This window comes from Corapipo altera, unplaced genomic scaffold (genome assembly GCF_003945725.1).
Source record: "Corapipo altera isolate COAL_440 unplaced genomic scaffold, ASM394572v1 65, whole genome shotgun sequence".
In the NCBI taxonomy this organism is placed as follows: Eukaryota; Metazoa; Chordata; class Aves; order Passeriformes; family Pipridae; genus Corapipo; species Corapipo altera.
The window spans coordinates 921,274-945,001 of record NW_020884891.1 but is presented as its reverse complement, the minus strand read 5'-3'; the positions used below and the strand labels follow the sequence as shown (position 1 = coordinate 945,001).

The 23,728-nt window shown below is 46.2% G+C and overlaps 1 protein-coding gene and 1 long non-coding RNA gene across 5 annotated transcripts; one reads left to right on the top strand and one right to left on the bottom strand.

Annotated features, from left to right (window-relative positions):
* Positions 1–2,785: 2,785 nt before the first annotated feature.
* Positions 2,786–19,568, top strand: POF1B (POF1B, actin binding protein). The gene is made up of 15 exons (XM_027645229.1): positions 2,786–3,115; positions 8,524–8,562; positions 8,978–9,079; positions 10,162–10,362; positions 11,600–11,730; positions 12,770–12,797; positions 13,642–13,716; positions 15,688–15,780; positions 16,410–16,523; positions 16,676–16,828; positions 16,912–17,022; positions 17,502–17,630; positions 17,909–17,982; positions 18,309–18,423; positions 19,459–19,568. Exons 1-15 carry the CDS (start codon positions 2,786–2,788, stop codon positions 19,462–19,464), a joined length of 1,701 nt encoding a protein of 566 aa, XP_027501030.1. The 3' UTR covers positions 19,465–19,568.
* On the bottom strand, positions 17,616–22,924 carry LOC113948013. 4 transcript variants are annotated; one of them, XR_003527955.1, is made up of 4 exons: positions 21,069–22,924; positions 19,598–19,685; positions 18,660–19,066; positions 17,616–18,540 (listed from the first exon to the last, which is right to left on the bottom strand). It is a non-coding gene; the product is annotated as an uncharacterized LOC113948013 (long non-coding RNA). The 4 variants fall into 4 exon arrangements; XR_003527954.1 differs by having other exon boundaries at positions 17,622–18,540; positions 18,660–19,685; positions 21,069–21,159; positions 22,272–22,921; XR_003527953.1 differs by having other exon boundaries at positions 17,624–18,090; positions 18,434–18,540; positions 18,660–19,685; positions 21,069–22,921.
* Between the last annotated feature and the right edge of the window lie 804 nt (positions 22,925–23,728).

The window sequence follows — 23,728 nt, the reverse complement described above, 5'->3', positions numbered from 1 at the left end:
GCTCAGCTTTTTAAAGCAAATGATGCACTTGTGATTAGAGTAGCAAGTTCTAGACATCTGCTCTCATGTCTGGAAATGCCTACAGGCATTGCTGGTGCTCAGGTTTAGCTGGGACCAGAGGAGAGCCCTGTAGCCAGGCTGTCCCAGCCACTTGGAAGGAGGAGAGAGGCATCTTCCTGCTTTGATTCTCTCTCTGCCAGGTGTTGTCCCACTATCAACACGGCCTGATACGGAGAGTCCAGGGTTAAGAGGTTAATAGGGATGAAGTGGGTGTACTGGGCTATCTGGATCAGGTTAATAGGGACACACTGGGTGTACTGGGCTATCTGGATCAGGTTAATAGGGACACAGTGGGTGCACTGGGCTATCTGGATCAGTGACTGCAGACAGGCACCTTCCACCAAACCTCAGGTGCACTGATGGCTCTGCCTTCAAGGGGAGGATCACAAAAACAAAGCCTCTTCTCACCAGCTGGTTCTGACTTCACTTCCATCTCTCGAGCCTTCCTTTCAGCTGAAAGCAGATTTTTATCTCTGCCTCATCAAGATGCTTAAGGGGTGCAGCTGCCTGCCAGGCTTCTTAACCCTCTCTGCCTCAGTCTTTCAGACAGCTTCTCACCCCCACGTGACAAACAACTTAAATGTTGTAAATATTGTTTCTTGTAGTGCTCCTCGCAAGTGAGTACTTTCCTCTCCTGTTTTATACCCAAACATAGTTTTGTTCCTCCCAGCCCCAGCTGTCACAGCCAGAACTCCTCCAGAACAGGCAACACCCTGCAGGACACAGTGCAGTTTGGATGTAACTTTGGTCACATTAAAATTCAAAAGCTTTGTTTGAGGCTCTTTTTATTACCTGGTAGGGATATTACTTACTTTTGTGATTTATGACTCCAATAATCCTCCACATCTACAAAGCTTTCCGGAAGTTGTTCCCTATTTCCATTACAATGGGATGACTTGGGGCTTGCTTTGTGCTGACCCTTGTAGAAATTTCTTTATTAAGCAGGGCAATATGCTGCACACAGGTAACATTCCTGAGCTGGCAAACCAACAATGTTCCCACGTTATATATTACAGAAACTTTCTTTTCCCTGAGGAGCATTCCTGTAGTTTCTGTAGTATCCTGTTGAAGTATAGAATAGTTTCTTATGGTTTGTGTAAAACAGAGACTGTGGCTTACGGCTGTTGTAACCATGTTTTATTCCTTCCAAGAAATGGTCTTTTTAAAATTGTTTTGTGAGAAACCGCCAACAGCTTTTCCAAGCTGGTGAACCAAAAATAGGGCTTTAAGAGAAGGTTTTCTTTGCATATATTTCCTTTGAAACCAGTGGGATAGAATTTACCTCAAATGCTTTTTATACACACTCCTATGTAAAGTAGGATGTCTGTTTCGGTTTAATGCCTGAAGGAAGAGTGGAACTTCATATACATGATGAGTATGTCTCCAGATTTCACAGTACCTTAAAATACTGAATTGTTGTAGGCCCTCACCCTAAAATGGATGCATTCCACAGCCTATTGAACGGATCTGGTGAGCACTTTTTAATTTCACAGAGTAAGTGGCCAGTGTAGAACAAGGCAGCCAATGTTGCTCCATCACGTCAAAGGAGTTTTGCCCTAACATGGTCCTGTAGAAACTATTTTTTGTTCTGTGTGACTGTACTGTGTGACCTTACAGCACAGTAAGCATGCAGGGGAAACAAACCGACAAAATAAAGAATCTTAAGGTTTATTATTAAGGATAATATTTATTACACAAGATTGTACAATTATGTGATTGCTACATTACCTTGCAGAACAAAGTTACATTCTCAGTTAGGGCTTGCCTGACGCTGCCAAAGGAACCCAAACCAAGATATGCTGGATTGAGAAACTGAGTTCACATTTTCTCTGCACAGTGAGATTTTGAATCCTTTCTAGATAAGTGCCATGTTGTATTCTATCTGTAATGAGGGATTTCTGACAAGGGCCTGGAGTGACAGGACAGGGAGAATGGCTTCCCACTGCCAGAGGGCAGGGTTAGATGGATATTGGGAAGAAATTCCTCTCTGTGAGGGTGGTGAAGCCCTGGCACAGGTTACCCAGAGAAGCTGTGGCTGCCCCATCCTTGGAAGTGTCCAAGGCCAGGTTGGACAGGGCTAGTGGATAGTGGAAGGTGTCCCTGCCCATGGCAGGGGGTGGGCTTTAAGGTCCCTCCCAAACCAGACCTTTCTGTGATTCTGTGGCCTGTGCTCTCCCTGCAGTTGCAGGGATCCATTTAGAGAACATTCTCCTTTCCCAGGCTGAGTTTGCTGCGTGGGGGCCAAGGTGGCGGCTCCTGCAGATGTGAAGGGCTCTGTGGGGAAAGTTCATCACCTCCTGTGAAAAGTATTTAAGTAATTTAACTGAGTAGCAGACAACTACGAATTTACACTCCCTCCACACATGCTGCAAACAGATAATAACAAATGGCTTCACTGAACACAGCGGTGCTTTATTTTTCTCTAATTTTTGCATTAGAGGTGCTGTTACCGGAAGCTCGGGAGCATGGCAGGTACCGGGGGGCAGGTGACTATGTTGCAGCTGCAGCCCGGGACCCGCGGCAGCCCCGCTCCGGTGCCATGTGCCGTGTCCCATGTGCTGTGTCCCATGTACCGTGTCCCATGTGCCGTGTCCCGTGTGCCGTGTCCCGCCCGCGGAGGGGGAGCGGCCGGGGCTCCCCGCCCCAGGTGCGGCCCGCCCAAGGCGCGGCTCTGCAGGTACTAATCGCGTCCCGCCGCCCCGCCGCAGTCGCTGCCGCCGCCGGGATGTTCGCGGGGCAGCAGCAGCCGCAGCCGCCCGCGCTGCCCCCGCACCTCCCGCAGCCGCACCAGCAGCAGCACCACTACTACCGGCGGCAGCAGCACTACAGCACCCTGCCCGCCCGCCGGGCCTGCCCGGAGCCGCCGCCCTGCCCCGAGCCCCCGCCGTGCCCGGAGCCGCCGCGGCCGCTGCCCTGCCTGGACCAGCCCCTGGACGGGGCCGTGGTGTATGACCGGGTGCGCACCTACGGCCCGGGCTGCCGCCGCCTCAGCGCATCCTGCTCCTCCCGGGCCGCTTCCCCGCTGGACTGCGGCCACGGCTGCGACCCGCCGCAGGTACGGGCACCACCCTGCTCCCGCAGCCCCGGGCACTGCTCCCGCAGCCCCGGGCCACTGCTCCCGCATCCCGGGCCACTGCTCCCGCATCCCGGGCCACTGCTCCCGCAGCCCCTGGCCACTGCTCCCGGGCCACTGCTCCCGCAGCCCCGGGCCACTGCTCCCGGGCCACTGCTCCCACACCCCCGGCACTGCTCCCGCCCCCCGGGCACTGAGCTCCCGGACCCGCTCCCGCAGCCAGCCCCTGCTCCCTGCCCGGCCTCGGGCGCTGCTCCCGGTCACGCCCGGGATGAGCCGTTCCCGGGCTCTGGGTCCGCCCGGCGCTGCGGAGGGTCGGGTCGGGCCGGGCTCCCCGCGGGGGTGGTTCGGGTCCAGCCCCTCACAGCCTAGCGGGTTTCCCTGTGGAAAATCCGCTTGAGCCGCTCCCCGCCGTCCCCAGACCCCCCGTGCAGAGACCCCGTCGCCGACTGGCGATGCCCCGTGTCCGCCCCGCAGCTCCGTCCCCCCTTTTGCCCCAGAACACCGCTTTTGCCCCAGAACACCGCTTTTACCCGTTTCTCCCGTGGAACAGCAGCGATCCCGGCGGAGCCGCCGCGGGCGCTGCTCCCTTCCCACGCCGGGATGTCCCCAGCGCTGCTCTGCTGACTCGGTGCTGCCCATGCAAATACAGCATAAACCTGTGTGCTTGTTAGTTCTCTTTGAGTCGATGATGCTAACGAGGTCCGCACAGAGGTGTTGGAGTTCAGCTTGGAATGCCCTCACAATGCAGTTCAGCAGGTTTGCTCTGTGTGTGTGTTCAGGACGTGGCTTGAAGGTATCGATGGAATTTAACGTAGTTTTAACACATGCAATTGGTGTCTGAAAACTAGAAGCCAATAGTTTAAGAACAGATTTGACTACAAAAACAGAAAAGGAGACCAGACCAGAATTTATTCTCAAACCATTTTTTCCTCATACATCAGTCTGTCATTAACATTAATGGGATTGCTCTGCTATACTCATAAGGCAAAGGACAGTTGTTTCAAGATGAACTCCTACTGAATTTTCTTCCCTGTGATATAAAATATTTAACTGTCAAAAAGAATCAGGATTAAGACCGATGCAAGATCTGATTTCCTTTCAAAGTAGTGTTTGCACAGTTTCAGGCTGCCTTCCTCTCTAGGATGTCTCAAGGACAAGAGGAAACGACTGCAAGTTTTGTCAGGGGAGGTTTAGAATGAATATTAGGAAAAATTTCTCTGTGGAAAGGATGGTGGAACATTGGAACAGGCTGCCCAGTGAAATGGTGGAGTCACCATCCCTGGAAGTGTTTAAAAAACACGTAGATATGGTATTTGAGGACGTGGCCTTGGCAGTGCTGTGGGAATGGCTGGACTCGATGATCTTAGTGGGTTTTCCCAACCTGAATGAGTGTCTGATTGTAATATTTTTATCGGACTTGGTTATGGCAGAGCCATTCCCGCTGTTTCCAAGCTGTTAATCCCTCTTTTGCAAGATGCAGGGCAGGAGTGTAAACACTGTGTCTCACCTCCCAGATAAGTGATCTGCTCACCTAGGCTGGATGATAGTCTGAATTGCAGTCAATTAATTAAATATTCATTGGAGTAAACACTGCAGTCCCAGGCTTCCTCTGTCTAGATAAGTGTGAGCAGTGATTACAGACTCAAATGCTGTCGCTGCCCTATGAAGGGTGTTTAATTTTCAACATCTCTTTTAGTCACTGAATCCATTAAGTCCTGCTGATGAAAACTAATTTCTTGCTGAAGTGTTTTGCTGGACGAGACTTTAAAGACAAGAGGGTGTAGCTCAGGCAGGCTCTGTGTGGGTTGCAGTTTCAGCAGTGGAGAGGGAAGGTGCCTAATACAGATTATTAGGAAGTTAATAAAGAAGAAAACAGTAACTAACAGGGAAGTCACGCACTTGGTGCTGAATGGGAGTTGGCAGAGAGAAGCCCTGGGAGGGGTGTAGGACATTCCCAAGAGCTGGTTCAGTTGCCCTTTGAGCTGATTGTGAAGTGAATAATGGAACAATAACAAACTCACATCTGTGTTTCAATGGAACATGAGCATTTTTGGTCAGTGGCAGCCCAGAGCTGTAGTTGAAGCTTTGTACTGCTGGTAAAGCAAAGGGCTCTTGGAGCAATATTTAATTTGCTTCTGCAAACCTTGTGTGGATTAATGATAAATGTCTGTGTCCCTGCAGATACAGCCCTGGTATTCAGTCATGTGGTTGGTGTGTGCTCCTGTGTTCATGTGTGTTTTTAGGGAGAACGAGAGGGAGGGAGAATTTGAATTTGAAAATTGGTGTGTCCACAGAGCACAAGTGTGGGCATTTTAGGGGGTTCAGGATTCAGTGGTTTTTTTGCTTTTTTGGTGTAACTTTGTAGAGGCCAAATGCTGCTCCCAGCCATGGCAGGCTTCATCTGGTTTAATTCACAGCAAATTTTGCTCTTCTTGATCTAAGTGAAGAGTGTTGTTTAGAGTAATTTCCATTGTGGCTTATATGTATGAACCCCTTCACCATGGTCATGAAAAGGCACACACAAGTTGTTTGCTGTTAGTGCAGAGGGCAAAACCCTGCCAGGCTTTGTAGGGGTTGTCTGTCTGTGTGAGAAATTCTGTCTTTCCACGTCTGGGCTCAGTTCTGTGACGTGCAAAAGGCTCTCGTGAAAGTGGTGTAACATTAACCAGCTTTAGGGTTGGTCTGTGTTGTAACAGCCTTCAAACACAGCTTGCCATTTCCCCATTTCACCTGCCAAATGGAACTCATAAATCCTGGTTAGATGACTGGATTGCTTGTAATTAGCAAGACAATGTGCTATGGATAAAGGGTCTTGACAGAGGTGGAATTCTCACCTTCATTGCTGGGTTGGCTGAAGTGAAGGTAAACCTGTTGAAATAAATGTGAATTTACTGATTGCTTCCGCATAACATTGCACACACTAAGTGGATGAATCTATCAATTTATTATTATTTTTTTTTAAATTTAAAATCTTAAAGACTAGCAAAAGTATTTATGAAAGTGTGTTACCTTTAGAAACTATCCTTATAAACTCCATGGCAGGGGGTTGGAATCAGATAATCTTTAAGGTCTCTTCCAACCGAAAGCATTCTGTGACTGCATAAAACAGACCCAGATTGGCTGGTCAGGCTGTTAAAAATTCCAAACCCAGTCGTGCCACTGAAATACACAACAGCACTGAGCTCTCCCCTTTGGAATGCCACCTTCCCCTTCCTTCTCCCGTGCAGAAAATACTGCATCTCCAAAGCATTGCTGGAAATGAGAGAGAGTAGCCAGAGCTGTGGCCCTTGGGAATGATGGAAGATGAAGTAGCAGCTCCAGAGGCCTTGGAGGTGGCAGCTGGTTGTGCAGAGCGAGGAGCCATGTGTGGGGCAGTCCAGGCTGGCACAGACACAGGGTCCCCTCCCAGCCTGTGCCAGCCCATCCTGCTCGGCAGGAATGGGAGGAAGGGCAGGCAAATCCGTGTTGGTAAAGCAGTGAGGGAAGTGTATCTGCATCAAAGTTCTCTGGAAATGAAAGAGTTTGGGTATCTCAAAAATAAGCATAATTCTATCCAAGGAAAACATTCTTAGGTTCCATATATTATTGCACATAGGTGTAGAGTGTCCTTGTGAATATTATAAAGGCCTATTTAAACTTAAAATGCTCCAGTCTTCTCTGTTCTGGATGTGTTCCTCTGGGAGCACACAGGTAACAAGCTAAAATAACTTCCCTTGTTATCCTCCCTAAACCAGTGAGAGTTATGTATCCCACAGCCCTGTGGCAGCGTGGTTTACTCCAGGCAGGTTTGTCCAGCTTCCCAGAGAATTCAAAAAGTGTTTTTTGTGTCACACACAGTGGTTATCTGGTTCATGTGCCATTCTGTCAGCGCTGAGTGAAACAATCCCTGCTCTCCCACGGCACTCGAGTGTCGCAGCTCCGAGTGCTCCGGGATGGAGCCAATGACAGGCACTGGGATCTGGGCTGTGCCTGCTCTGAAACTGGGCTGGAGGAAGGACCAGTGGGTGTTCATTTGTTGAGTATTTTACTTTTCAGTTCAAATTCTGCAGGTGTCAGTGGTGCAGGACTGGGCTGTGAGTTCTAGAGCTCTGTGTCGTGTCCTGGTACAATCTGTGGGTTCCCTTCCACGCCAGAGCTCCTTCTGGACAGTGTGGGAGGAGCACTGAGCAGCTTTCTAAGCTTCTGCAGCAGTTATTATTTTAAATTTTGTTTTAGTTTTTTAATTTTGAAATGTCTTAATTACTGCAATTGCTGCTAAAAGAGTTTCTTTTCTACTTCGACTTCTCTTTCCTGGTGCTGTTATGATTCACTTTTGGGAGATTTGGAAAACTGCTCCAAGCTTCCTAAACTTATGCAACAGTCCATAGGAAAGCTGACCTACTTCAGAGCTGCTCTCACCCAGTTGACAGTGTCTCCAAGACTGAACTGCAGCCACATAAACTTCCCCACGGGTTTGGGGAAGAAGTGATTTATTATGAAAATTGGTGGTTTTGTGCTGTGAGGAAAAATAATCAGGGTGCTGTAAACTAATAAGTTGCCAAATCCTTAGATTGGATTAAGTGGGAATGTTGCTTGCTTGGATAAAGTATTGGTTGTGGAGACTTGAAGCAATATGTGCAATTTATTAGAGCTGGTGGTGGCCCACAGGATGGGGGATAATGTCTGCAATTGCTTCTGGACAGTGGTGGGGAAAAAGGGAAAAAATACATTTGAAAAATGAACAAAGCTGCTGCCACTCATGGATTCCTGTAATTTAAAAAGGCACTTCTCATTTTTCACTCAGGAATGGGCAGATGTTCCATGTGGGCACCATTTCCATAAGGGGCACTTGTGAAGTTGTGCCCTCTGGATATGACCCAGTGGGGTTGGTGGGCAGCTCCTCTGCCCTTCCATTTCTGAATTTAGGCAAAATACAAGTTTTCTTCCCTCAGTGAAACAAAAAGTGTTGAAAATGCACCTCCATATACACCAACTGACCTTGGTATGTAAAATGAAAAATCGGAAGTGAAGGAGGATGTCTGTGGAACAGGGAGAGGGAATCCATGGAGACCTCATCCAGTTTTGATTTGTAGCCTGTTCTGCTGCACTTGGAGAAAATAAGGACTGATTCCATCCCACCTGCCAGGAGCTGATTGAGAAAACCCAAACTAATAAAAAGGAGAATGATGGAATGGGTGTTGCTGTGTATGGGCTAATTCCTTTGGGGTGGGAAGGCCCTGGATTTAAAACATCTCCAGGTGATTGTGGCCCATGGATCCCAATATATTTACAGCCAGTGACTGTATCCAGATTACTTTGGGAATCCATGTGATCCTGAGCTCTGCCAGAAATGTTTTGGAGGTGGAAGTGCAGTAATACTGAACCTTTGCTTATTTTCCTCCTTGCAGGGCACTATTCGAAGGATCATTATCGAGAATCCTGATCAGGTAGGAGAGTGTTCAGTGCTGGAGTTCCCTCAGTTACCCTCATTCCATGAAGTGCCCAGGGATGAGAAATACTTTGGGATCACACAGCTCACCCCTCTGATGGTGACAGATGGAATTACTAGGGATTGAAAATACTGCAGAACGGCCAGTCAGGCTTCCACCCCTCAGCAGTGAAGTTTTATTAAGATTAATTACTAACTGTTCCACTATATTTGTTTCACATGGTCTCCATGGAAGCACAGCCACTTAGTTTCCAAATGGACATACACTCAAATGGACACATCCTAAAGGAATCTTACAATACATGTGTCTTCAAATTACAAAAATCCCTTGTAGTTTTTTAGTCAAAATCACACTAATCCTGAATTTGCTGTTTGACAACATTTATGGATGTTTTTATTTACATGTTTTACAGGAGCCATTATCCCCGTTTCTCAGAGCGGGAACTTTCGGTCCTGGAAATAATGTCATCTATGAAAAGACAATAAGAAAATATGAGCTATTAAATCCCCTCCAAGTGAGTTGAGTGTTTATATTATCTATTTTAAAAAGCAAATTGATATTTCTGGCTTGGTTTGGTTCTGGGTTTTTGTTTGGTTTTATTGGGAATAGCTGCCAACCTGAGAATTGGCTTGCTTGATACAGGACATAATCTCAAAGTAAATGAAGCAATATTTATGGGGAGCAGAAACTAAAATGTTTGCTTTATAATTCCTAGTAATTTATTCTTTCAGAATAACAAACTGCCATTGTATCTCTAATACTGTCAGTCAGTATCTGAATAGTGACTGAGATTTGGTTTCTTTCATTAACTCCACAATAGAACAACCAAGATAATTCTTTACAAAAAAGGCATTAATAAGACAATTTTTTTTTTTTTTTACTCTTGAAAAAATGTATTTGGCAAAACTGTCTGGAATTTCATCTTAGAACTGCTGTTTTGTCAATAGCAAAAATACTACTCCTTTTTTATTGCTCTGAAACATTTCCCAAGGAGAAAAGAATTGGAATTAAGGGTATTTCAGAATGGTTTATCTGGGTTTTTTTACTTTGTTATTTAAAATTGAAGTTTTCATGCCACTCTGGATTTTAATAGGTGAATTAGGTGTAATATCCATTCTCTGAAGTGGAAAAGGGGAGCGGGAGTGGGGGGGGAAGAGCTAAATATAAATAATAGCTTTTTTTCTTTCCACAGCTGATGTGCAAAGAAAATAATAAAAAATTCTGGAGTCATATTTTTACTTCTGAATTTTTTTACCTGGGGTATCTCTAGATTGAAGTCAAATCAGGAGTGTAGTTTTGAAGAAAATTTCCACATGTGGTTAAACACACCGTGGGAAAGGTGTCTCTTCTGTGCTTCTCACTTGCAGCCTCTAAAAGGTGAGGGGCTGGTGAATTCCAACCCTGAAGTATGAAAGCGTGAGGCAAACTCATGCTCAGTTAGGAAAAAAAAAAAGGGGCAGTTTAATTGAGATTCTTAAAATCTCTGAACCCGCCATCAGCCTTCCCAGTCCCAAACACATTTCATTCATTTCGGTATCGAGCTCCCAGCTCACAGGGCCGTGTCCAGCAGCTGAGAACACCCTTTTTTGTTGGCAGGAGAAGCAGTTCCAGGTGTCCCAGCTGTGCCAGCAGGCGGAGCAGTGCCAGCCCTGCCCGGAGCCCGCCCCGGTCACCCACCAGTGCCAGCACACCCAGACCAGCAGCCCCAGCGAGGTGTTCCCGGTGTTCCCAGCGCCGGGGAGCGATGAGTGCCGGAGCCACACCGTCAGGAGGGTCCCCCTGCACTCCTGCGAGCCGGTGAGGGCCACGGGCTGAGGGTTCTGCTGCTCCTTTGGTTTGTGTGCAGAGGATGAAATTTGGGGGATGAAGGGGTTTGCGTGTCTGTGATCCCCGGGTTGGGTTCAAACCCTTCGCAGGTGATTCCTTCCAAGTCCGTGGTGCTGAAACAGCAGAGTCCGGGTGTGTGTTGCAGGGAACTTCGTGTGCTCATTTTGGACTGGTCTGCGACTGTCCAAGGCTCTCTCCTGTGCTGTTGGGGGGAAAAAAGGCTGGTTTAGGTGTTGTATCCTATTTCTGGTTGGCATAGACTTGTGCTCAGGTGTCTTGGGCATCATTCTGAGGTCCTTTAACTGTGTAAAGTCTTGCTGATTTGTTCGGGTTTGTTTTTCTTTGTCTGGGAGCGTTACCATTGACTGAGAGAGGTTTCCTCTGTCAGTCTGTGCAACAAAGACTGAGGTATACACGACTTCTGCCCCTAGTTTTGGAGAAAAGACATGTTGTTCTATAACCTTGACAAGCATCAGTTCAGGATTTCTTTCCTCCTACACTGATCAACAAGGGCTTCAAATGTATTTCAATTTGATGCAGAAGTTCTTGACACAGATTCACTGGAAACACTAAATGAGCTTTCTGTTGTACCTGTACCCTGAGAGTGGGGCTGGGGGAGGGAGTGCAGAGTCCCTCCTGAGCACCCAGTTAGCGTTTGGGTGACAAGACAAACATCCTGGGGACCTTGGTGTCAGACTTGTGCAGAACCTTCATTGCCAGGTCCTCCCATAGACCAGCTCAGGCACACTTGGCTCGGGCTGCCTCTGGAATTCTTTTATTGTTCACACAGGAAAATATTTGGACTGTGCAGTGCCAACCCCACTGCTACCCTGGGGGATCCTGCACCCGCCTGATCCCATCTGGGTGCTGCCCACGGGCGTTTTATCCACCTCTGCTGTGGCAGCAGGTGTCTGACAGATTTCCTAGTTCCCAACACTTCCCTTTTTAGCATCCTGACGATTATGTTGCTGTGGAAGAGAGTACTTTGCCTACTTATCGTTGTAAAGGAAATCATTCATCTCTGTACAGTTTACTGAGAACCGGGAGACACAAAAGACTCGTTACCAAGGAAAAGCACAGCGTAAACAAATTGCAAATTAGTACGAGCAAACAAGCCCAAATCCATCATACCTGTAGCATTCTCATGTTCAGCTTTCAGCCCAAAGAAAGGAGCTCCATTCTGACCTCCCTGCCTGTGTCCTGCCAGGTGAACTGCTCCCAGGAGAGCCCGGACCAGCTGGACTGTCGCTACTTCGGGGAGCTCCTGGCTGAGCTGCACCGCAAGGGCAACGACCTGTACAGCTGTTTGCTGCAGCACGTGGAGAAGATTGGAGGCAGGTACTGGCATTGGATCTGTGCTGCCCTTCCCATATCCCAGAAATCTGTGCACTGCACAGCTGAGAGGACAGTGTTGGTTGAGAGTTGTGCTCTTTTTTTCTTCCTGGACAACTAGAATTGACTGCATGTTTTACACGTTCATAATTTGCAGAGTAACTGAGGACATAAAAATGCTGCAAGCCAAGGAAATTTATTGAATTTGATGCTTTTTCAAATTCGTTAAGGAATTTGTATCCTGTGCCTGTTTGCACATCGAGCAAACAAGTACTTACAGTACACTCTGACTTATATTTAATAACATGATTCTATTGCTGTGTTCTGAAAAAATGACCCAAGTATCCCAACTTCCTCTGTCCTGTTGCACTGCTGTGTCATAAAAGACAGCCACCATGAGGCATAAAGCTCGGTCTCTACATGCAAATTAACATCAAGCACGTTTTCTGCAGAGCCCTGCAGACTGTCTGTGGGAAGAAATGCAGAGTCACAGCAACCACGGCTCTGGGGCTCCACAGCCTTCCCACCCTTCCCTCACAACCCCCTTCACTCCCAATCCCCTTCACTCTTCCCTCTCATTTCCAGTCTTAGTGCTTCCCAAAGCCACTGAAATAAGGAAAGTGGTCCCGTAGCAGGGAAAAGGGGAATTTAACCATCACAGAAACCCTGGCACTGCCAAGTAAACACTTTCAGCATGTCAGTGGATTGCAGCAGAGTTGTGGGCAAACCATTACCCAGGCAATTAATGTAATTGGGTTAACTGCCCATAATTGAGGTAACTGCCCAAAGAAATGGGGATAGTCAGCCTGTGTCAGCTGTGCTGCTGTTGGTACTCCAGGCTCCTCAGGAATTTCCCCATGGAGTGGTGTTTGACAGGTCACATTGCCTGGCACCTCGGAGGGAAGGTAACAGCTCTTCAGCTGATGAAGACCCTTCCCTGCTCAGCGTTTTATAGACAGGCTTTCAGCGCTGAATGTGGGTGTGAATTCTTAAAGTTCTCAAGCAGCTTTTTGTTAATGGATTCTTTGGATTTTGTGTTTTACAGGAACCATGACATCGAGTTCACATCTCAGGTGAGCACAGGCTGCCCCCTGATGTCAGTGCTGATACCAGTGGGGGGGGGGCTGCAAGGGAATTAAGCCAAGCTCAAGCCACTTCACATAAAGGAGGTTGGTCTTTGTCAGTGAATGATTCCTGCTTGGCATTAATATTCAAAGCCTGACACCTACTGCCAAGCAGGTATTTGCAAATGTGATAATGCTGAAACTTCAATAATTTGCATTATTCCAGTACGAGAGTCAAATTTTAGATGTCTTCCCTGCAGTGTCAATAATGGTTTCCGTGGAAAACAACTTGCACAGGTACCTGTATTCCACAGTGTGCTTTTGAAAAGGATCCTTCACTCTCTTGCCAGTAAAGCTGCTGCCGAGCAGCATGAGCTGCACCTTTAAAGGCATTGTATGTGTGGCAGAAATACTTGTCCAGGGTTCAACTGCAGACAGCAAATGCCATTGAACAGCTGGCACAACCTCCTGTTGGTCACCTCGTGTTCAATGAGTCTGTCCACTGGTCAGAAACACGAAATTTGACCCCACCATAAACTGCGGGGAGTTGCTGTAGCATCAGCTGTTTTTTCTTGGGAGAGGATTGGTTTGAATACTGTTTTTAAAATAAATGTGAAACTCGAGGATTTGAATATATGCTTTGTGTACCACTTCATCTCACTTTGTATATGCCCCAAATATAAAAGACTGGAATTTTTTTTAAATATTCTTTAATCTATTTTCAATCTTATTTGCCTTGTTCTAAACATGTTTTTCATAGTAGGGCTGTGTAATTAATGAAGAAACCACATTACTATCTACCAGGCAAAATTCTTAATCAAGATGTCTCCCCTTTCTTCCCTTCTTTGCTTAGACTGAAGATATTGAAGAATTAATCCCCAAAGGACTGTCTGAGGCAACAAAGCAGCAGATTCGTTATCTCCTCCAGGTATGGGAGTGTGGAAGCCAGCAGGAACTTGAAACAGCAGCTGGCTTACTCACAGCAGGGACTTTGTACATAACAGAGTTCACTCTGTACTCCCCTCATTCCATTTTTCTGGTGTGCAGGGGATGGAATGGTCCAGGTGGCCATGAGGGAAGTGTGGCAGCTGGACCCAGAGTCCACATTTTTTAGACTGAGCTTTACTGGTGCTTTCCTGCAGTTTCACTGGAAACTGTCTTGGCTTTTGATCACTGACAGCAGAACTGAGACCTTTCATCTTTCTGTCTGTGTTGTGTATTAATACTTTGCTTTAAAAGCCAAAAACAAATAGTAGGCGCTGAAAACACATGGCAGAAAGTATTGCAGTGCTAGGAAACAACTAAATGCCAGCCAGGAGCAGAGCCTGCATCCCAGCTGCTCACAGCCCAACCCCATGGCTGGGGAGGGAGCTAAAGAACAGATCAGGAGGACAAAACCCTTTACAAATGGAACCACAGCAGGAATGGGGCTGTTGGTTACCCAGTGCCACAAGCACAGCTCAGCACTTAGTGCTGTGTTTGCCAGGCAGGAATGTTGGGATAGGATCCAGAACAACCTGCACTGCTCTGCAGGTGTGTCCTGAGCCAGGCTCCCTCAGGTGGGGGTAGGGTGATCCTACCTGGGAGCTGCACCTTGGAGTTGCTTCCTGTTAAAAAAATATCCATGGAAATGAAGTTGTGAACAAGCAACCTGGTCTGAGCTCAGAGCTTGTCTTGCTTTAAGCAGGAGGCTGGGACAAGATGAGCTCCCAAATCTCTTCCAGCTTCTCTTAGAAGGAAGATGGACATCAACACCCAAGTAATTGCTGAGTGGAGTTTTACTTAAGTTTTATAGTCTAAATTCAAATATTTTGACTTAATTCCTTCTTTTAAACTGCTCTATAGTGTATTTAACAACAAAACCAACAAAACCAGAAGTCAAAACTGAAATTCTGCTTTAATTAAAAAACAAAGAGGTAAGTGACAACAGAAATGTGATTTTTGAAGCCTCAGTCACACAATGGCACCAGTGGGGATAAAAAAAATCACACAAGGGCCAATCCCCACATGGATGGAACTGCGAGTGCATCCTTCAGCTGGGATGAGCAACAAATCAAGGGAACAGACAGGAAGGTTCACTTTTGTCCAGGCAGTAAAAAACATAGCTTTTGCACAGAATATTCAGCCCTTCCAGGTGAGTCACAACTTAAGGATTTACTTGTGTGTCCTTTCAAAGTCTGTATTTCTTCTTTAAAATACCAGAAATGTATCATGAAATGCAACAACTTGTGTTTTCACCTGAATCAATAGACAGCTGTCACAGGCATTAAAATTAACATTCCAAAGGAGAACAGTGCTTGGCTGTGATGCACTTCTGTCTTTTTCTTTCATCCAGGTGACTCCTTTCATCTTTGGGATCTTTCTCCTTTTAATGGGAGGAGTTGGTTGCATTAACTTTTTTAATTTAAATTTTTGAAAAATGTTAATTAAATTCCCTCACCCTTGAGCCCAAAGCCTTGTCAGATTTCAAACATGACTCATTCCATGGCTTCTCAGGCAGGGCAGTAATTTTTTTAAATCAGTGTAAGCATAAAGCTCTGAATGCTCAAACAATGATCGTGCAATATTAGCACGTTCATTTTTCCCTTTATTGGTATACAAAGGCAGTTCCTTACTCTCTTGTTCCTTCCATTTTAGAGTGTTGTCCTGTGTTGCAAGGCAGCAATTTAAAACTATGGCATTTGCAGAACAAAGTGCATGAAAATGTGTTTCTTGTAGAAACTGAGGGCACTTCAAAGGATGTGCAGTAGTTTAAAACTGATTTTCAGCTGTACAGCAGTTTCTGTTCTACCTCTTGTCAAGCATATTGTAAACAGAGCTAATGAATCCCAATTATCCATTTCATTTTGTAAACAGAGCTAATTAATCCCAATTATCCATTTCATTCTTTCCCTCCTAGATGAGAGCGACGTCGGATAAATCCCTGAGACTTGTGCTTTCCACTTTCAAGAATCTCCGTGAGGAGCTGTGCCATTTGCAGGATGACCTGGGGGTGAGCAGGTTCCTCCCTTCCCGGGGCTCATCCACCTGTTTTCCCTGGCAGCAGGAGTCCAACGCTGACATTCCAGTGCTGGATCCAGGCTGGGGCTACTCTGTTCACGCAGCAGAGGAGGTTGGATGGTGCTGGTGGCTTTGGCAGCTCCAGATGGTACAGCATCCCAGTCTGGAAGCTGGAGCTCTGTGGCTGTGGATACAGAGAGCTGTTATGGAAGCAGAAATGTTTCCCACACCAGCCCAAGTGCCTGGCACCACTGGGAATGTCACAGCATTCTCCTGTAAAATGCAAAGTTTAGGGAGAGGGTGTTTTAACTGTCATCTTTAACAGAGAACAAGGAGGTCTCAGTTTTAGGTTGGTTGGGGGTTTTCTTGGGTGGGATTTTTGTTTGTTTTCAGGTTTTTGTTTGGGTTTTTGCTTGTTTGTTTTTGTTGGCTTCTGTTTAAATTCTTTCTGGGGCAGACTGGAAGAGCAGTGTCCAGGATCCCACAAAGCCACAGACACTGCAGGGTGTCCTATGTTGACTATTTTCTCAGTTCTAGAACACCCCTTCAGTGTGTTGCACTTCATGGGAAGAGTTTACTGAAAAACTGCAGCTGTTGACTGTGAACACTTTTGTCCCACAGAAGCTGGAAACCGACAATGTCTTACTGAAGAAGGATTTGGCTTTTAAGGATTCTCAAGTAAAAGAATATGAAACCCTGCTGGCTTCTCTAAGGGAGAACAATCGTCAGCAGCAGGTAAATCCAAATGTAATTCAGATTTCAGCGTAATTCCAGTCAGCCAAAAACTGGGCAGTTTGCTGACTTTTGGGTATTCTCTGCTGCCCGGTGAGTGTGGTGCTGTTACTGCCTTGAAGAACTCGTGCACTCATTCCCTGTGTGTTTTCCAGCAAGGGCTGAGGGACAGCACTGCCAAGTGCCGCTCTCTGGAGGAGCAGCTCCTGTCGCTGCGGCTCAGCGAGGGCGAGAAGGACTGTCAGCTGAAGGAGCTGGAGTACGGCAAGAGGGCCCTGGAGCAGGAGATCCAGAGCCTCAAGCTGCAGGTAACGCTCGTCTGCTCTGGGGGCAGTAGCTGGTACTCACAGACAGATTAAAGTATGCAAATAAAACTACTTATTTCCTGCAGAGCTGCTCCAGCCCCACACTCCAGACCACCACAGATGAGCTCTCCAGCAGATACGTGGAGATGATCAATAACCTGAGGGAGGACAAGGACCGGGAGATCCGCAGCCTCAGGGTGAGTGGTTCCACCTGGCACATGTGTGGGAGCAGGAAAAGAGCTGCTCTTGTCCTTAACAAGAAGAATGAGCTACCACAGGTACCTTTTGGGTATCTTTTGGTTCTGCAGTTACTTTATTCATAGACAGTAATGACGGCTCAGAAACCCTTATATAGAACATAAAACCGTGATTAAAAGAAACCCCAGCATTTGTTAAATGTAGAAATTAGGGATCAGTCCAATTAGCAGGATTTCCTAAGGGGTTATCTTGTGCGTCCTGATAAGGTAAGAAATTAGTCAAAAGACTGAGTTATTAAACTATTAAATTGATACTGGGTTGAATTCAGTCCAATCAACACTTTCTGAATTTACTGTGCTGCTCAACTTTCTGAGTTGGAAATCACTGGGTCTTACTGTTCATGCTGGTAATGAAAAAATACACCCTTCCTGCCTGGAGCACACACTCCTGACTGCTCTGCTCCCTGCCTGTTTTGCAGTCCCAGTTATGCCAGTTCCAGCAGGACATCTCCAGGAGGGAGGGGAGCAACAGTGACTTGCAAATGAGGCTGCACGAACTGACATCGATGCTGGAGGACAAAGAGGCTTTTATTAAACAACAGCAAGAGGTAAAATAACACAAGTTGTTTCTCTTTTAAGAGTTTGTGTATTAAAACCTCCAGGTCCTGTGTAGGTGGAAGCTCACTGGGAAGTCACTTGTCCTCCCCTGGCTCAGGAATCAGGGTTAGGATTTGTTCTAACTGAATCCTCTGCCAGCCTTCTGGAAGGACAGACTTTTCAGACTGTTCCCTGGGAAGAATTTCTGCAAATATTTTGTAGCGACTTTACTGAACTGATGCTTCAGAAAACATTACTTCCTGTGAATGTTTTCTGTTGGTTTTCCCAGGAGCTCTTCAGACTGAAGCACGAGAAGTTATCGGGCAGTCAGTCCCCTGGAGTGACAGCCATCATCACTAAAAAGTAACGTGGTTATTCACCTTCCTTAAAAATACATCCTTTGGGTTCTCCTTTCTTTCCTCTCTGCTAATCAAGCTGTTCCTGCAAATGTCTTAATCCTGCCCGTTCAATCTAAAGGGGAAAAAGACAAGAGAGGTTTTCCTGTACAGGGAGGGTTCAGCACTGGGAGAGGGGTCCAATGTGTCACAGTGACACTGAAATGTCTCTGCTGGCTTTGTGCAGCTCTTTGGGGATTAAGGACTGGCAGGGCTGTGGGGCAAGGTCACAGTTAGGGATTTGGACACAGGTCTGCAGATCTCATTCTACAAGGTGGCAATTCTCTTTCACAGGTACAGGAATCAGTACCCTATTCTGGGCCTCCTGTCTGATGACTACAAGGTCACATCACCTGTCAATAAATCCCAAACTATTGTCATTGAGAGGACTGGGGAGATATGGAAACACGTAAGTTTACCTGGAGAGGGGCTGTTCCCTCCCAGCAATCCCCAAGTGTTCAGTTTAACTCCAAAGCAAGTATTGGCCAAACTGGCAGCTGAGAGAGGCTCTCATGGTAATTCAACTCTGCAAAAAGCAAAGTGACTGATCACAGTCAAGGAACTGTCCCGGCTCTTGCAAGCTGAAGTAACTGGTGGGTGGGGTACAAATAAAACCTTTTGTTGTTTTCTCTGGCACACAATTACCTTGAACAAAAGCAGCAGCATTGCTCTAACACCAGTCCCCAGGGTGTTGCTGTACTGGGCAGGTGGGAGGGATGTGTCCCTGTTGTGCTCTCAGGTGAGGAGGGTTTTGGGTGGGCAGTGCTCCTTTGAATCAGCAGCATTAATGACTCCAAGCTATTACTAAAACATACTAAACACCACATCCCCGAAACTCAGCTTGAGCCAGGGCAGTGGCTAACCCAGGAATGCAGAAAAGTGGTGACACTTTAGGCAGTGATTCAGAGTGCAAATAGAAAATAGGGCTGCAGAAGCTATTTCTGTTACAGGGCACGGGCTCGTGGTGCTGAGTCTGCTTACACCAGACTCAAAATAAAGTCCAAGGCTGGAGAAATGTCAAGGTGCTGGTCCCCAACCAGGTGTTCTGGTGCCTGCAGGTGGAATGACACAGCAGCACATGGACATGGGGGTTAACAGTGTGGTTTGGGGGGATACAACCAAGAGACAGTCGAAGGGTAACACACCTGGTGTAGGTTACCTGCAGTAGGATTAAGTAAGTAAAAGGCAGAGGTCATTGGCAAACAGCAGAGTTTTATTACTGATGCCTAAAACTCACCAAGTTGCATTGCAACCTAGTGAAATGTCAAGCAATTAAACATTAATAAAAAAGTTACAAAATAAAGAGTTTGGTACAGAGGAAGGGCTCACTGGTTCCCTCAGACACTCAGGCTACTGAAGAAAACAAGTAACATGCTTTATAACAGGTAGTTTTGTTTTAAAACAGAACTAAGTTTGTTTCTAACTAGCTGCTTATTTCTTTCAGGACTGAAAGAAACCTCTGGGCCATCAGAGCTGTTGGAAGGAGTTCACAGCCACTACAACTGCTTTACTTTCTGCTACTCTGCACCCAGAAAAGGTTCAGTCTGACAGTGAGGAGGTCTGGGAACACACTGAGGACTCACTTTTCCCTCAGAAGAGCAGGATGCCATCCCTCTGTGGACTTCAGCTTTTCTTGACTAACTCCTGTTCTTCAGCCAGTCCTGAAGTGATCTAAGAGACAGAAGGAAGACACCTGAAACCTTTTCCTCTTTGTCCTGGTAGCCATATTCCTCTGTTCTGTCTCCTCATGCTGAGAGTGGGAATGGCTCCCATGGCAGTCCCACACATCATGGGGCTGCTTCCAGTGCAGTCTCAGGCTGCTATCTGGAGAGGATAAAAACCCCAGAAACCACCTTCCAGGGAACTTCAAAAATACCTCACTGAAAACTGCTTACCTTCACCTGCCTCTGTGTGGGAAGCTCAGACACAAAGGACAATTACTTAACTTACAGCAGCCACACAACTCCTCAAACCCAGCTTCTGAACTGGGAAGTGCCAGCAGGATCCAGTTCAGTGAATGGTTGGGCAAAGGGTCATTTTAGAGAATGTTTCTGACCTCAGAGGTGATGTATGTTCAACCCCAAACCAGCTGTAAGTATTTATTTGCTGTGCTTGAAATTTTCAAGAACTTGGTATATTTTTATATAGAAGAACTTGGTATGAAAATAGCTCATGGACTAAATTTCCTCATCAGACCAACCTGCCTTTAACAATTTCTGCTCCTTCGAGGCCCACAGAAATTCTTTCAAAATAATTCAGTATTCATGAGTAAATTGCTGTCTGAGCAACACAGCACAGAGAATCACAGGGCAAAGTTTAAACCAAAGGTGCTTTTTATAGTGGGGGTTCTTGCTTTGCTTTACTTCTGCAGCCATTTCTGCTTACAAATAATATATAGCACAGGCAATGCTGGAGGATATGTGTAACCATGAAATAAACCCAGGTGTAACTTTCTGAATCACGTCTGTCTGTCCTGGAAACAGCTGGAGTGGGGAGTGAGGTGGTGCCCTGTTCCTCCATGTGAATCTTGACAAGTGAAAGACCAGTGCTGGGTCCCTTTCCTGGCCCCTGATCCCAGGCCTCCCCAGAGGTGATGCTGGATGTCCAGCTGCGCTCGTGTTCTTCAGAACTGGAGAAAGAGCCACAAGTAAAACCTGCTCCTGGTGCTGCTCTCTGAGTGTGTCCAGGCTGAGATGGAGCAGGAATTTCAGGAACCAAGTAAGTTTGCACCAGCAACTGTCAACCACTTCAGTCTGGCTCTACAGAAAAAGGGTTTAATTAGTTAAATGCCATCCTTTGAATGAGGATGGCCATGCCCACCTGAAACCAATTATTATTCTGAAACAACTCCCCCTTTCTGTAGAGCAGTGAGATGTGGGGTACATCTACAGAGCTAACAGAGAAGTGACACAGAAACAGCGTCAGTGTCTTCTATCCCAATAAATAATCTTACTTAGACTGTCCTTAAATGACTTTTCACCTTTGGTGATCTATGGAAAAAAAAAAAGGCTTAAAAGAGGCAGAAGGCCATGTTTGTTTAATGCCATCACTTACCTGTGCCTTACTGGGCAGGGGTCCTGACTGCAGGTGCCCCAAGAGCACGGGATGCCTCGCTGTGGTTGTGCTGGGCAGGGCTCTGGAGAGGCTGCAAAGAGTAGAAATGTGAATTACTGATGGGCACAGTTACTGTGGGCTGGTGTCAGCCACGCAAGGGCAGTGCACATCTACTGACCATGCCCTCAGTGACACCAATCTGTGTTTCCTCAACTCCCTGGCACAGCAAAACACAGCAGGGAACGCCCCTGAGGACAGACACAGACTCTGAACAGGAGGCCCTGGGTGTGGTGGGACAGTTCCCTGACAAAGGCCACCATTAGGCAAATGATGTGTTTTGCATATGCAGCTGGCAGGATGGTAAATCCCAGTGAAAACAGCACACCTGTTCCCCACACTGGAGCAGAGAGGCACGAGCAACCTGTTCAAAACGAGCCCAGTCTGCTGCTCAGGACAGGTGGCTGTACTGGAGGTATAGCAGGCTCAGCTCCTCAGGGCTTGGGGGTGTATTTGTAGACTGTGCACTGTAAATGCTACAGAGCACAGGTCATAACTACACACTGTACTCACAGATAAAGCAGAGAGTTGTTAGAAAGCTGAATTAGACTAGTAGGTAAAGCATGTGGCCAGTCCTTTATGGGCTGGGCTTTGTTTTCAAACCAGATTTATTTAAAAAGCAGATTTAGTATTTTTCATTATAAAGTACCTGTTACTTGCTGTGGTCTCAGCTGTTGCCTCTTTTCTGTTGCACTGGAACTGATCTACCTAAAAGTGCTTTCTGCTGGAGTTTACAGAAACACATTTTCCTCATTTACTCAGCTCTGTAAATGCTAGTTATAAACACTTTGCTTGAGATAACTTCCCACCTCAATGTCAGGCAGCTCCAACAAGATTTCTACATTTTTTTCCAGGAACAAATTAGAAAAATCGGACAGCATTTACTTCATATATTTACAACAATACACAGTCTGTCCTATTTGACTGTCTTTATCAACAGTGTTATTAGATAACCTCTCACTGTCTGAACAGAGTCTGGTTTTGCACTGAAGAGCAGGAGAAAAATTGTCTTCTGGTTTTTGTGACTGACCTTTCTGTAACAAGGAAGTTTCTCTCCCTCAGCTGTGATATAAAAGCCAAAGAGAGCCCTGGTTCAGAAGTTCCTGACAGCTCTGGAGTCACACAGACCACACCCAGGTAACTCACCCTCACCTCCAGAGTGTTGTGCGGCTCTTCTTCCCTGTTTTCTCTCTATTTTAGTAATTGTGGGCATTTGAAACCTGAAGAAAGAAAAACACAGATGATCAAGACGCGAGTCATTTTTTAACTGCACCTGTCAGTCTGTCACTCCAATAAAACTGCACCAAACAACTGCCATTCCAGAACAACCCTTGCACAGTTTGGGAACTCCCCTTGCTCAAGCACCATTTGTCCATCAAATCCAGCATGGCAGGAGCAGAGGGACGGACACAAACAACAGCTGAGCTTCCTCCATATGCTCCCAGCAGTGACAGCCCCACCCACAGCAGGTACTTCACTGTACCCCTTTCCCACTCCAGGTTCTGTGGAGTGGCATCCCACCACAAACACTGGGAAAGGGACCTGTGGAGGTACTGAGAGACACATTTTACTGTGACTTGACAGGAAGCATTTTTAGAGCTGTGACACCTCCACGGTGACAACACAACAACAAAATTCTCTTCAATATTTACTGGGAAAGTGCACTGAAAAGGGACTTTCAGACTTCAGTGTCTTAAACTGCTGAAGAGTCAGGTGACATTTTATTCTTGCATTTCAGAAGATTAAAAATGCAGCTTTCTAGTAAAATCTTATGTCAAGAACAGCAACCAACCTCTTGCTTTGCTATAGAATGTGATTATTCCATCCACATGTAAGGTGGAGAAAAGGAGCCAGCAGGGCCGTGGGCTTTGTCACAGAGCCAGGGTGATCATCTTTGAGCTGCTACAAAGAAACTCTTTCAGTCCAAGTATTCAACACAGTGTTTGGGAACAAAGCATTAACATGGTCAGGAAAGCACAACTTTTTTTTTGAATGCTACCTCTGACTGCTGGGCATGCAAAGTAAAGCAGCAGCAACAAGAACCAGATAAATACATTCTGCCTGCTTAACTTCTGCTTTTTGGTGCAAAACCTACGAGTTCAGTGGCTCAAAGCCCGTTGGAAATCCTTGGTGAACTGTTTGTTTAAAATCACACTTCCTTCTTCAAGTTTTTAATCTACTACTGATGTTGTAATTCAAGTATCCTAAAAAGAGAGGGAATTTAGGATAGCAGCATTTTTAGTATTTCACTCTGCAAGCTGTTCTTATTACACAGATAAAAAGGAAAAAAACACCTACCTGAGTTTTCCCAAAACACTTGAGAAGTTTTATGCTCTCTTAAAGGAAAAATAATGTCAAAGGAATGTCAGTATCACATTTGAGAATAATTTTAGAAATAAACAAAATAAGCACATTACCTGTAAGTTTAAAGGGTTAGTCAAATCAAAGCCAAAGCTCTCCCCTCAACAGCCTGACAAATACACCTCCAGTAACCTGCTTCTGGTTAAATGTTATTACATACTAATTAGTGAATAATGCAATTAAAAATATCAGATAAGTTTCCACAGAATGAGACTTTCCTAAACACCATAAATGAAAAGCAA

Bases quoted from the DNA above. Each gene is read 5' to 3' on its own strand.
- POF1B (XM_027645229.1), top strand. From the start codon at position 2,786: ATGTTCGCGGGGCAGCAGCAGCCGCAGCCGCCCGCGCTGCCCCCGCAC. The intron at 8,563-8,977 runs GTAGGAGAGTGT...CATGTTTTACAG, and splicing joins TTATCGAGAATCCTGATCAG to GAGCCATTATCCCCGTTTCT. The intron at 9,080-10,161 runs GTGAGTTGAGTG...TTTTGTTGGCAG, and splicing joins AGCTATTAAATCCCCTCCAA to GAGAAGCAGTTCCAGGTGTC.